At 37.9% G+C, this 13271-nt stretch overlaps 1 protein-coding gene across 1 annotated transcript in view; it reads right to left on the bottom strand.

The window, feature by feature from the left end:
- The window catches only part of MYO3B (myosin IIIB), a 332356-nt gene that overhangs the window by 116800 nt on the left and 202285 nt on the right, over positions 1–13271 (bottom strand). Inside the window, exons 10-13 of the mRNA XM_008070949.2 lie at positions 5956–6052; positions 4926–5042; positions 3939–4043; positions 1467–1550 (exon numbers count right to left, since the gene is read on the bottom strand). Coding sequence (XP_008069140.2) covers positions 1467–1550; positions 3939–4043; positions 4926–5042; positions 5956–6052 — 403 coding nt within the window. The remainder of the gene's footprint in view (positions 1–1466; positions 1551–3938; positions 4044–4925; positions 5043–5955; positions 6053–13271) is intronic.

The raw sequence follows: 13271 nt of genomic DNA on the forward strand, positions 1-13271 counted from the left end.
CCCAGTGAGATAACTCAAAGAATAGAACCATAAAGGGTATGCTTTGGGGTTTGTCAGATCAATATCTTTCTATTCTCTTTGTAGCTGTCTGCCCTGGTCTGTCACAAGAGTGCACTGAGTGATCTGGGGAGTCTGGCTCTGGTACTGTTGACTCTCAGATTTTACCTCAAGGTTGTCCTCAACGGTACATTTTATTCTCCCTATTCCCCCCATTGGTAATACCACTTCCACTGGGCTATCCATTCCCAGTAGTGGGTACCATTGGTAGGATACATGCAACATAGTTCCAATGAAATTGCCTATAAGAAAGAAGTGGAGATCGAGAAGGAAGTGCTATATTAACTCAAAGTTACTATTTTCGTTGGAAACAAATTTGCTTTTTGCAACATGCCACCAAATACCTGGGAATTTTGGGTAAATTCATAACACACTAAGAGGTCCCCTTGACAAAAGTTCTTTCCAAAAGTATGAACTAGAAAGTAACTTCTTGTCCTTAATCCTTTTATTATGTGACCTATTGCTCAGATCAAAGATGATTACAATGTGAATTGGCACCCAATCACCTTGTAGATTGACCAGCAACCTGTCAAGTGGTTTGAAGAATGAGTGCTTATGCTGGAGAGTGATGAACTCAGTCAGTTTATTTCTTGTGATGTAGAATAGGGGCATATAAAGAGGCATATAGCCGGGCTCGGTGGCTCAGCCTGTAATCCCTCGCCTTTGGGAGGCTGAGGTGAGTGGACTGCCTGAGCCTGCGGGTTGGAGACCCGCCTGGGCAAATTGGTGAGCCCTCATCTCTACAATAAATGAAAAATCAGCCGGGCATGGTAGCGCGCTCCTGTAGTTCCAGCTACTTGGAAGGCTGAGGCGGAGGGATCGCTGGAACCCAGCAGGTCGAGGCTGCGGTGGCCGGGAGAGGCCACTGCACTTCAGTCTGGGCAACAGAGTGAGACTCCAACTCAAAAAAAAAAAAAAAAAATCCCATAAATTCTTTCCTAGTCACCTCATACACTAATTCCCAGTATAAGTAACTATTGGATTATTTTTAAGTCATTCCTTCAATATCCATTTTACCAATCTGAAATTTTTCATTTCCTTCAACATTTGCTTAAAGATGTCTATTTTCCATCCCTTTAATCACCACAGTGGCTCTCCCTGGTCCTATTCTTAGTGCTCAACCACTTTTACTACTTAATGGCTAAATGTTTCTGTTACATTGAAAACATGAAAATTAATTGCCGATAGTCTAGTAAATTTGTGCTGGCATTATTCTCCTCCCTACATGAAAGAAGGATAGCATGCTGACATCTTAAGAGGCCTCGCTATCAGGAGGTAAACATAACAAAGATGGAATGTTTTTATGTACACCCGCATTAAAAAAAAAACAGCGCTTTCATCATTTCTAACATATGCAATTGCTCCATAGGAATTTCTAGGCACAATACATAAAGCAGGTTAGTCAATACCTTTCCCAGGAAAGTCAAATGTTGAACAATCAGGTGGGCGCTTTCTGTCTTTCCAGAGCCGCTTTCTCCACTGATGACAATACACTGACACAGAAAATAGAGTGTCAAGTAAAGTATTCATAGCACAGAAACAACGTACATGTTCAGCTATGGTTTTCATATAGCATTCACTACTGTACATTTTAATTTTTCATTGAGAAGTATAGCTTAAGAATCTTCCCATTGCAGTACTCAGAGAGCTTCTTCAACCTTTTGTATAGCTACTTGTTGTTTCATTGTACAGAGCTACCATAATCTATTTAACTAGTCCCATAGTGATAGATACTTGGGTTTCTTGTTTTGTTTGTTATAAACATTATTGCAATGAATAACCTAATACATATGCAATTATATACATATGCAGGCAGGTTTATCTACAGAACAAATTCCTAAAAATGGAATATTGGATAAAAGGTAAACACATGTAAATTTGATAGATACTGCCAGATGCTTTCTTAGGGACTATGCTAATATATAAAAGTACCTGCTCTCCTACATTCTCACAATAGAGTATGTTGGATTTTTGCCAATCTGATAGGTTTTAAAAAATGGTAACTCAGTGTAGTTTTAATCAGTATTTTGTTAATTTTCAGAGAGGTTGAGCCTCTTTTCGTATGCTTAAAAGGCTTTTCTTTTTGTGACATAGCCATATCCTTTGCCTATTTTTATTGTATTGCTGATCTTCTTATCATTCATTTCTAGGAGCTCTTTATATATAAAGGAAATTAGTGAGTGTGGTATAATAAAAATGATATATTAGGTCTTTGTCCCTGGCTCCTGGCACTGAGCTCCTGAAACCCTTGGACTCTCCTAAGTGATAGTAGTTATAGGAGCACCTTTTGTTTTTCACAAGAAGCCCCTTTTAACCATACCTCAGTTTATTGCTAACAAAGTGATTTAAGTAGGGCTCCTAGACAGCTTCAGGATGGGGACTGATCACTAGAAAGACCAAATACTTGGATAAGAGGGCAGGAAATTTCAGCCTTACTTCCTAACTTAAGGAAAAAGGAGGAGAGTTGGAGATTGAGTTGTAAAAATTCTTAAAACAATGAGATTCAGAGAGCTTCCAAGTTGGTAAACACATCACAGTACTGAGAGGGGTGGTGACTAGAAAAGGCATGGAAGTTCTGTGTGTCATTTCTCCCCAACCACCCTCCCCAGCTCCACTCCCCAGATACCTTTCCCTACACATCTCTTCTATTTGATTGTTCCTGAGTTATACCCTTCACAATAAACTGGTAAACATAAGTGAAGTGTTTTCCTGAGTTCTGTGAGTCATTCTATCAAATTATCAAACCTGAATGGAGTCATGGGAACCCCTGAGTTTGTATTTGGCTGGGTAGAAGTGTGGGAAGGCTAGGTACTCCATACGCAGCTGGCATCTAAAGTGGGAACAGTCTTATGGGACTAGACCCTTAATCTGTGGAGTCTGTGCCAACTCTAAATAGTGTCAGAACTGAACTGAACTGTTGGACACCCAGTTGGTGTCAGAGAACTAAAGAACTGGTTGTTGTTGGAAAAGATATAGCATTTGGTGTCAGAAAAAAGGACAGCACAGTGGAGCAACTTCTTAACTTGTCAACCTCATACATGTCTCTCCATTTACTTCCTCCCTATGAAATCTATGGAAATTTGGGAAAGGTAAGAATTTGGAGAAGCCAAGTTTCTAACCTATAGTGAATCCATATATGCTATTTTGTAACTTGTGCTGTCATAATTTCATCTATTCTTGAACAAATCCAAAAGCTGGGACTTCACAGGTCTCAGGAAATACACACAAGGATTCTCTCATAAAATGTGCTTAATAAATTAGATTACTTCTATTTCCGACTGACTAGAAACAAAGGAAAATATACCTATGGAAAGTAAAGAGGGGTCAAAGGTTGGATATGTCACCACTGAGAACTGGAAGTCTAGAAAGGTAAAATGTAAGTAAAGTTTGTGTTTAACTAGCATTGAGTTTGAGGTTTATTCTGTCTTGACCCAAAACATTATAATTTCTCAGAAGCTAAATGGTGGTGCATGATCACTGTCAACCTATATGCAATATTTCCTACACAAAAAGGACTGAATCATGAAAATTCCAGACCTTAATAGGAAAGAATTTCACTTACGCCATTTTACACCCTGTTTTTGTTACAATCATTGCCATGTAACCAGCTTGTATTTGCACTATGTTCTCATTATATTAATATTAGAAATATTTTATTATATTTTTTCAGAGAGGATGAGTGCTCTTAAGTGAATGTTTTATGTTTCTTAAAAAGTGTTTTTACATTTTCTCTAGTTCCACTGAGCTACTATTTCATCCTATTTCTTTGGGTTAGCACCAGCAACCAGAATGAAACAGTTTTAGGAAGACTTATGAGTTGAAGACAAAGACAGAACATGTCTTACTGTGTGACCCTGTAGGAAAGGAAGGTGAGTTTGTACCTGGTCTTTGCTGAGAGTAACCATGCACTGGTAAGCAGCATCTGCTGTTGCAAATATATGGGGAGGATTTGAAACACGTTTTACCCCATGATAAAGTCTGGAAAACTGAAGAAAAAATAATTAAAGAAAACTTCTAGTGCTCCCCTGGGCCATCTAATGTTCCACTACCAGTTGACCATGAAACCAAGACTTTGTCACTTATTTTTTTGCATCATTTTACAATCTTTTTTAGAGACAGGGTCTTAGTCTGTCACCCAAACCGGAGTACAGTGGCACAATCATTGCTCACTGTAACCTTGAACTCCTGGGCTCAAGTGATCCTCCCACCTGGCTGATTTTATTTTATTTTTTTGTAGAGATATGGTCTTGCTGTGTTGCCCAAGTTGATCTCGAACTCCTGCTCAAGCAATCCTCCTATCTTGGCCTCCCAAAGCACTGGGATTGCAGGGCCTGGTTCATTTAAGCACTTACTAGGGGACTTATTACATCAAGAAGGCTATGGAGCACAGGCTCTGGACTCTGTAGGCCTGAGTTCAAATCGCACTGCTATACTTCCTGGCTTCATGAGCTTGCGCAAGAGAGTTCTCTCTATACTCTATCTGCTGGCTAGGTTTAACAATAGTTCTTGTCCCAATGGGCTGTGAGAAGTAAGTGAGGTAACCCAGTGTCTGGTGTGCAAAAAGCACTCAATTTTAGCTGCTACCATCACAGCTTTCTCTAAAAAGTTGCCCCCAAGATGTAAAATTCCATTTTTGGGGTACCTGCATGATCAACGTTTGTATACCTAACCCTGAATTGTACCCCACATCTTTATAATAAATAAATAAATTTTTAAAAAATTCAATTTGTGTTTCACTGTTATCTGCAGTTTGGGATACATGCCTCTAGGGTAGCATAATTTTATTCTTACTTTTTCCTTCTTTTTCTTTGCCCTTGTGATTTTAAAATTCCTATTAAGGAGCAATGTGTTCTTAAAATATCCCTTACCTGTGGAGAGTATATGCTTAGATTTTGGAAGGGGTTTAAGGCAATTAAGATGTCTCCAACATATGTGTAAATCAGTAAGTCTGCATAGCGTTTCTCCAACTGATGGATTATTGTATCCTAAGAAGAAGATAAATAGTATTGAGAGCAAACATCATTTTCAGTCAAGGGAGAGATTCTAAAAGTGACAACAGATTTATTCTTAGATGAATATCTTTCTTTAAAAGATAAAAGTAACCCATTTAAATTATATAGTGATACTAATAATCCTAAATGATGAAAACAATACCAATATTTCCCTTGAAAGAAGAAAAAATAGAAATATTCTGAAAGAATTAGGCCCACTTAGGACCTGCTAAAAACCTTTGATATAAAAATGAAACTTTTATATTTTATTGTGAAGCAACTTGTCTTGACCAATCAAAATGTTGTATTTAGCAGTTTAGTTAATAGGGCATTCTTACTTATAAAGCACAGACAAGATGGTAACTTCATTTCCCAAAGCACTGCATTTAAAATCTAGATGGCAGAAATATAGAACTAGACACTTTCTATTACACTTTAGTGACTGAGGCATTGAAACTAACAGTCCCCAGAGTTAGACTCAGCATAAACAGGTCCAGTGCAATTAACAGCGCTATTAAACATGCATATTTTAAATGGGAATTGTCACAGTCTCAAATCTAGAATTCAAGCTATATTAACTTCACTATTTCCCTAAATGAAGTTCTTCTTTATGCAGAACAAACAACTATCTTAACATAGGGGCCAACTGTAATTTTTTTATTAAATGGGAAATATTTTCAGCAGATATAATCCATCATTTAGGGTTTTATGGGGAAATCCTTATCCTTTTATCTTCATAATTCTAGGGACTATAAATGAACACAACACAGGGTCATAGAGAAACTGAATAGCCTCATACAAACAATTAAATTTTCAAATGACCTTAGGAGAGCATGGCCTCAACAGAAAGGTCAGACCAGTCACATGAAACACATGTCATCAATGAGAATTGTCTACTATTTAGTACCTCATCCAGAACCTCTAGATTGACCAAATCATCCTCAAGGCAGTATTTTTCAGCATCTTCCACACGATAGGGTCTTCTGGTATGCATCCTCTCATGCCTATGAATTTATCAAGAGAGTATTAGCATTCAGGCAACAAATAATGGAGCAGAAAGTGGGATGATGAGGGTTCGTTCAGAATCTTACAACATGACATGTTCAGAGACTTCAGAGGGAAAAACAAAAAGAGCAAGTCCAACCCTGATTGCTGTCAGGGTAGGGTAATCTCCATAGTTCAAGTCTTTTTTCTGCCACAGTGAAGAGTGTTACCAAATGAGCCAACCTAACACATCTATTTGCTTTTCTTAAATGCCAACTGCAGCACTTTCAGGAATAAATATCTCCTGCTCAATGTCAGACGTATAGTTCTCACTGATGTAACCATAAGTACCTTACTTCCCTTGAGGTCCTTTTGTCCCACCAGCACCACCTCCAACTTCTTGTGATTTTTTTTAAAACTACAGAAAATTTCAGATAACAATATAGCAAATACCAAATAATTGATAACTGTGTACATTTTATCTTACTTTTTTTACTTGAGTTCCTTTTGTAGTCCTTGTCCCATTCTACTCCTCTCTCATGAACTGACCACTATTTGATGGGTATCCTTCTAATCTATTTTAAAATATTGATCATATACATATATGTGCCAATGAGCAATATGTTCTATATGTTTAATTATAAAAATGATATACTGCAAGTTTCATTCCGCAAACTTGCTTTTTTCATTAAACACTATGATTTTTTAATTTATCTACCTATCTAGCTAGCTAGCAAGTTCAATCACTTTAATCACTGGGTTATATATTATATGAATATGTACCAGCCTATTTATTCAGTTCTATGTTGATCAACATTTAGGCTGATTCCAATTTTTTGCACTAGAAACAATTCAGCACTCAATATTTTTATTCACATCTCTTTGTATGTATATATATATATCAGATTTTCTCTTAGAGAGAGGGCATTTCTCACTATGCATTTAAAAATCTTGGTTAATAGTCAATAACAATATCCTTTGGTATACTAAAATATACTAAATATACTAAAATATATCTCTAAGTTTTAAAATTAATTCAAGGTCAAGATAGGTCTTCCCATAATTCCACTCATAAACTCATCACCACTCAGTGTGGTCTAAGGGGAAAGCATGGGTCCTAGTTTCAGAGTTGTAACTAATGTGGTATGAAATACTCAGCAAATCCCTTACAGCCAGTGTCTCTGTTTTCCTCATCTATAAATAGAATCATTCATGACTGATCTATCTGTCTCACAGGTAGCTATAAAAACATATACAGACATGGATATAAAAATGAAAAGGTTGAAAAAAATGTACCTAGTACTATTCTTACATCCTCGTCAAACTGAAAACAACAATTTGTATAACTCCATACATTACTCAGAATAGCATTAACTAAACAAAATATGTAAAATGCTTTACTGTAAACCAACACAGAAGCATCACTGCTTGGTTTTTCCCTGTCACTTTCGTGCCCACCATTATCATAGCTTATAAGAAGGTCTCCCACTGATATAATTCTATCTAGCAGGGTCCCAGAAGTTGATGTTAACTAAAAGTCTTACTGTAAGTACCATGCAGAAGTCATAGACTCTTGAGGTACGCTCTACCCCTTGCTACATGAATTTCACAAAAGTAGGTAAAAGGGATGAAACATACTTATCAGCTGTACATAATTGAGTCGTGAGTTTATAATACAATAAAAATGGGCAATTAAGACAGTGACTTTTTTTCATTCTGAACTGTTAAATTAAATCTTACTTTCTAATCCCCATCATTGATAGATTTGAGGCTATTTCAAGCACACTATTAGTCATCACCAGTGCTAGAACCAGTTTTGTTGCTAATTCATATAAAGTTCCAAAATAGAATTTTATTTAATAAAATCAAATTTATAACCTAAGCATTTCTTATTATTAAATAGAACAGTTTATTTATCTGTGTCCTTACATATTGGTGATGGCAAAAAGAAAGCAAAATGATTTGTAATACAGATTTTTACTAAAATTCAGAGCCACCATCTACTCTAGCTCATCATTTTGCTAAATAAACAGCAGGGAGTGCATATTTCTGGTCAAAATCCTTTTCACATAAACTTTAAGCAAAGTAGGTCTTAGGCTTTATAAGAAGAGGATTTTCTCTTCTTCATAAAAATATCATAAGGCATTTTTATGACATAATTAAATTATCATATTAAACTCATCTAGTTTATCTCCTTCCTAAATTCATATCTTATAATTGCATGAAATCAGCTAAGTCAGTGTTTATTCTACATATCACTTTACAAAGAAAATCAGGAATCAAAAAATTATCCACGGATCTGGTTCTGGTCAAAATGAAGTAATCACTCTCCACTCTTGTCTCCTCACCTTGGACAGAATGCATGAGCAGCTTTCTCAGGACTCTGAGAAGTAATTAACAGGCGGGTTGGGGAAGAAAATCAGATTTCAAAATACCACTGAATCAATGGTGAGTTTTCCAGGGCTTTTTTTTTTATTTTGTTTTTGTTCTTTTCCAATATTTCCTGAGCTGGATTTAAAGGCTGAACTGTATACATAAATGTCAGGCTTCATGTTGGATGACATTTATATAGCCAACTAAAAATGAAAGTGCTGAAAAAACCCCATTTGCAATCTTGCAAAAAGATATACTCTAGTAAAGAAAAAAACTGTGATTTTGTGTGTGAACATATATAATATGATATCACTAGGATCAAAATTGGTATCTTCTGAGTCTGCAGCAGATTGTCTGTATGCCATACCAATGTATTTATCTGTCTCACAGATTAACTTCCAAGAATCATGCAGATACTGTCTGTAAATCTGAGCTTGATTCTCATAAAAACCTTCCCTAATAATATTGTGTTAAGAAAAAATAACTTTAAAAAAATTCTATCTGCTGTTATTAGCAATGTGTAATCTCTTCCCCTGCTTACAGGCAATCCAATTCTGTAAAAAATTTGCTCCCAAAATTGAAGTAGGCAATCTAGAAGTTGATGTAGAAGCAAGATATTTCTGCTTTGATAAAGATCACTTCATTTTCCCAACCATAAAAAAAAAGTCTTCAGCCCTAACTCTGCCTTCCCCAACAAATATTCTTTTGAAACTGCTGCCTGTTTCATTTTCCTTCCTTGGCTATGGGGTTTGGAGGGTTTATTGAAGGAAAAAAATAAACATTATTTGTTTCCATTTATATTTCTTTTTAAAGCATTATCATAGACTTTAAAAACTTATTTAAAGTGTTATGTTGTTTTATATTTCTCTGTTTTTAGTTAAAATTAATACAAGTAATAAATGGCTTATTGTCACTAGTAACTACTACAGACTTAAATATACTTTAAATTCACATGCCCCACCTAGTGTTTTACTTGAGAATAGCATCTATTATCAATGTTTTTACTGAGGAATTCCTTGTTTAATGTGAAAATTACAGATCTCCAACTAAAAGGTATTTGGATTGAGTGTTCCAAAGTTTAGAGGATTGGAGAGATAGACGGGTAAATAGCAAAAGACATTCTATTAAATCAAGAGAATGTGGCAAGATATTGTAGTTTTAATGGTTCAGAAGACATTTTCAAATTCTAGCAGTCTATACTGCCTTTTACAGATTTCTTTCTTGTTTTTATGATGCTTTAAGTATGTTGGCTGCTAAGCCTGGCTTCTCAGACAAATGGAGTTTGGAGGTTGGAGCTTGGAGGGGAAGCTCTGGCTTAGACTGGTTCCTGGAGTTTGAATTTGATGTGGTTGTGGTCGGGAAGGGTGTGAAGAGTAGGGCTGGCTTTAGTTTCAGGAATCAGGAAAAGGGGGAAGTGGTGTCTAAATCTATGGCTCAAGTAAAGTGGGAATAAGGACAAGTCTATAACATCAAGTCCAAAGAAATGGGTAGAGAGTAAGAACAGGATCTGAAGAGTGGGTCGGACAGAGTCAGAGTTGGAGGCTAGGAGTTCCCCTATGATAACACTGAGTTTAGATAAGGTAGAGGAGAGCAGACATTTTTGAAATTTCTTTGGCCCAGTCAATGAGTAAGAAAGGAGCTTAAGAGGACACCAAAGTGATCAAGATACCAGAGTATTGTTCTCATGAAATAAATTCCTAAAGTGTTGCTGGTTTTACTATAGTTTAATCTCTATGCCAGCATTATGGTGCGAATGCTCTTTAATATCCTACTAATGGACCTACCAACTTCTAGCCCTATGAACCATACTGGAAAAATATATTTTGCCCAAAAGTGACTCCTTAATCTCTTAGCCTCTTCCTGTCTGCCAACTATGCTGTGGAAGTGGAGACTTCCATGTAGATAAGAACAAACAGGCCTTCAGGAGCTTCATGGAGGTGTGGCAGAAGGTGTTCTTCCCTTCACTCCCCCAACTATGATGAACAAAGCAATAGAAGAAGATGCTCCAAATCATAACTCAAGGATGGGAACCAAACAAAGCAATATGCTAGTGCAAGGATAATCTCTTCACTGAGAAACACCAGTGGCAGGACCATCATGAAGGTCATCTCTGTCTCTGATTGTCTATACCCAACACCCAGGGAAAAAGCCCTAGCCCTACCCTCCATCCAAGAGTAGAACTGGAAGGAGTAGAGAATGAATAATGCTCCCACCAGATTTCAGACGCAAAAGGAAGTCAAATGTGTTGGGAGTAGAGGAAAAAAATGGAGATACGGAATGAGGTAAAATGTCCAGGCTCAAAATTGGTGGCCCTCAAGAGTCTAGAACTAAGGTTTCTGTGACCATGGACAGAACTCCCTCATCACTGCATTCAATGGATTCCATATAATAAGAAAAAAGTTGAAGATGGCGACGGGGCAGCTTGGTCTATGAGAAAGTTCACAAAGGAGAACGCGGTGGATCTCTGACTCTCTCCCCGGGGGCTGCAGATCCCAACACGGCGGCCTGCTCTTCACATGGAGCTTGGCCGTCGCCACCACTGGGGCATCACGGCAGTCTAGACAGCCACTGCAGCCGCAGACACAGCAGCCGCTGGCACTGCCGTGGCCTCCATGGCGGCCATAGCGCATCTTGCCTGAGGTAATCCATGATTTCAATCCTTGAAGCCCCTGCAGGCAAGATCTGCTACGATCGCTGCCACCTCTGCTGCCACCACGATGTCCTGCCGGCCTGGGTCTCCTCCCATGTGCCCTGAGGCAGGCTCCCATCCCTGGCCTCTGCCTGTCTGGCTCCACCCCCTCTGGGGCTGCAAGATAGCACCACCTGCTGGCGATTGAAGGTAACAACACCAAAACAGGACAAACAAGCTTGAAAAACAGACACAGGCCAGATTTGAGTGGTGAACTGAGTGGTGATCTGAACTGTCCTTCACAGCAGGCCAGGGGCAACTGACCCTAACTGTGAACAAATTTACCAGCTTGAGAAGACAGCTAGAAATCAGAGCTGAAAGGACATTGGACTTAAATGAAAAGTCTCAGATTGTGCTCGATTGGTTCTGTTAGTTTAATGACTTAATTCTATTCCTACTGTTTTGTTCCTTTTTTTCCCTCTCTTCCTTTTCTTCTCTTTTCTCCTCTCTGTAAACCATTTCCTTGTATAGAGGAACAGCACACCAATAAGATGGTTGGTTAGCTTGTATGTTAGCATCATTGTATGTTTTAGGTTTTTTGTATGAGAGTTGGTTAGTCTGTAGCTGTGGTCTATTGTTTTTATCTGTTTCAGTTTAGGTCTCTATCTCCATTTGCTGCTACACTCATCTGTTTCCCCCGTTACTCTGCTCTCTCTCCATCCAACTCTTTCCCCCACTGTCTGCTCCATTCTCTTCCCTCTGCTAACCTCATTTTATTTCAAGGAGTAAACCTACAGCCCCACTACATGGACAGATTCCAAGGCAGTGGGAAGTGGGTTTCAGATTATCCATACACCTGTTGGTGGATACCAGGACCTGCAGACAGATTATGAATCACAGCTCCCCATTTAAGTAAATTTCAAAACTGCAAAAAGGACCACCCCCAACCTATAGTACAACTCAGGAACTGAACAAAGTAAGAGGGTGTACATAAAGAAGAATAGGAGATTGAACAAACAGAGGTAAGAGCAACCCTTCTACCCCGGAATAACAGAATTAAAGAAGACGGTGATGTGGAGGGAAGGAAAAAGTAGGAAGGGAAAAAACCGCACAAATGAAGAAAAACCAAAAGAAGAATATAGGTCTCACACAGACCCCTGGGAGGTCAGACACTGAGAAAACAGACTCTGGAACACAAACAATGAAGAGAACCCAGAATAACTGGTCACATGCAACAAACCCAGACATCAAGACATTAATAGAGAGAATTTTAAAAATTGAGGAGAGACAAGAGGAAAATAGGAAGGAGCTGATGTCAGAAATAACAGCAGCAAAGAATACTGTGATGGAAATAAATAACAAACTAATAAGCATGGAAAGCAGAAATAGCCAAGCAGAAGAAAGAATCTCAGAGCTCGAAGACCAAAACACAGAACGAACACAAACTGTCAAAAGCATAGAAAAGCAGCTCAAAAAGACAGAACAAAACCTGAAAGAGATGAATGATCACTTCAAGAGAAAAAACCTAAGAGTAATTGGCCTTCCTGAGGCAGAGAGAGAAACAGAGGCCGCACTGGAACAAACATTTCATGAAATAATTCAAGAAAACTTCCCTCATCTCATCAATGATGAAAACATTCAAACACAAGAGATTCAGAGAATCCCTGCAAGACAACAAATGAGAAGACTAATTCCCAGACATATAATAATTCACTTCAACAAAGTAGGTATAAAAGAAAAAATCCTAAAGACAGCAAGAGAAAAAGGTCAGACTACCTACCAGGGAAGACCAATTAGAATAGCAGCAGATTTATCTACAGAAACCCTCAAGGCTAGGAGAGCTTGGAGCCCTATCTTCAAAGTTCTAAAAGATAAACAATTTCAACAGAGAATAACCTACCCAGCCAAGCTAAGCTTCATCAGTGAGGGAGAATTAAAATCTTTCCTATATATCCAATCCCAAAGAACCTACACTGCCACCAGACCACCTCTACAAGAAACACTTAAGAAAGTATTGAACACAGAAGAAAAGGAAAAAAGAACAACAATGTTCTTCACAAGAGTGCAGGTAAAAGATTAAAAACACATGTGATCTAACTCTAAAACCAAAAGAAAGACAACACACAAACAGGAAGAACAGCAACAACTCTGTAAGAACATTATGATAGGGATCAACTCTCACATTTCAATAATTAGTTTGAACGTGAATGGACTAAATGCACCACTGAAAAGACATA

The sequence above is a fragment of the Carlito syrichta genome, unplaced genomic scaffold, assembly GCF_000164805.1.
Source record: "Carlito syrichta isolate Samal-C Ts95f unplaced genomic scaffold, Tarsius_syrichta-2.0.1 Scaffold314071, whole genome shotgun sequence".
Taxonomy (NCBI): Eukaryota; Metazoa; Chordata; class Mammalia; order Primates; family Tarsiidae; genus Carlito; species Carlito syrichta.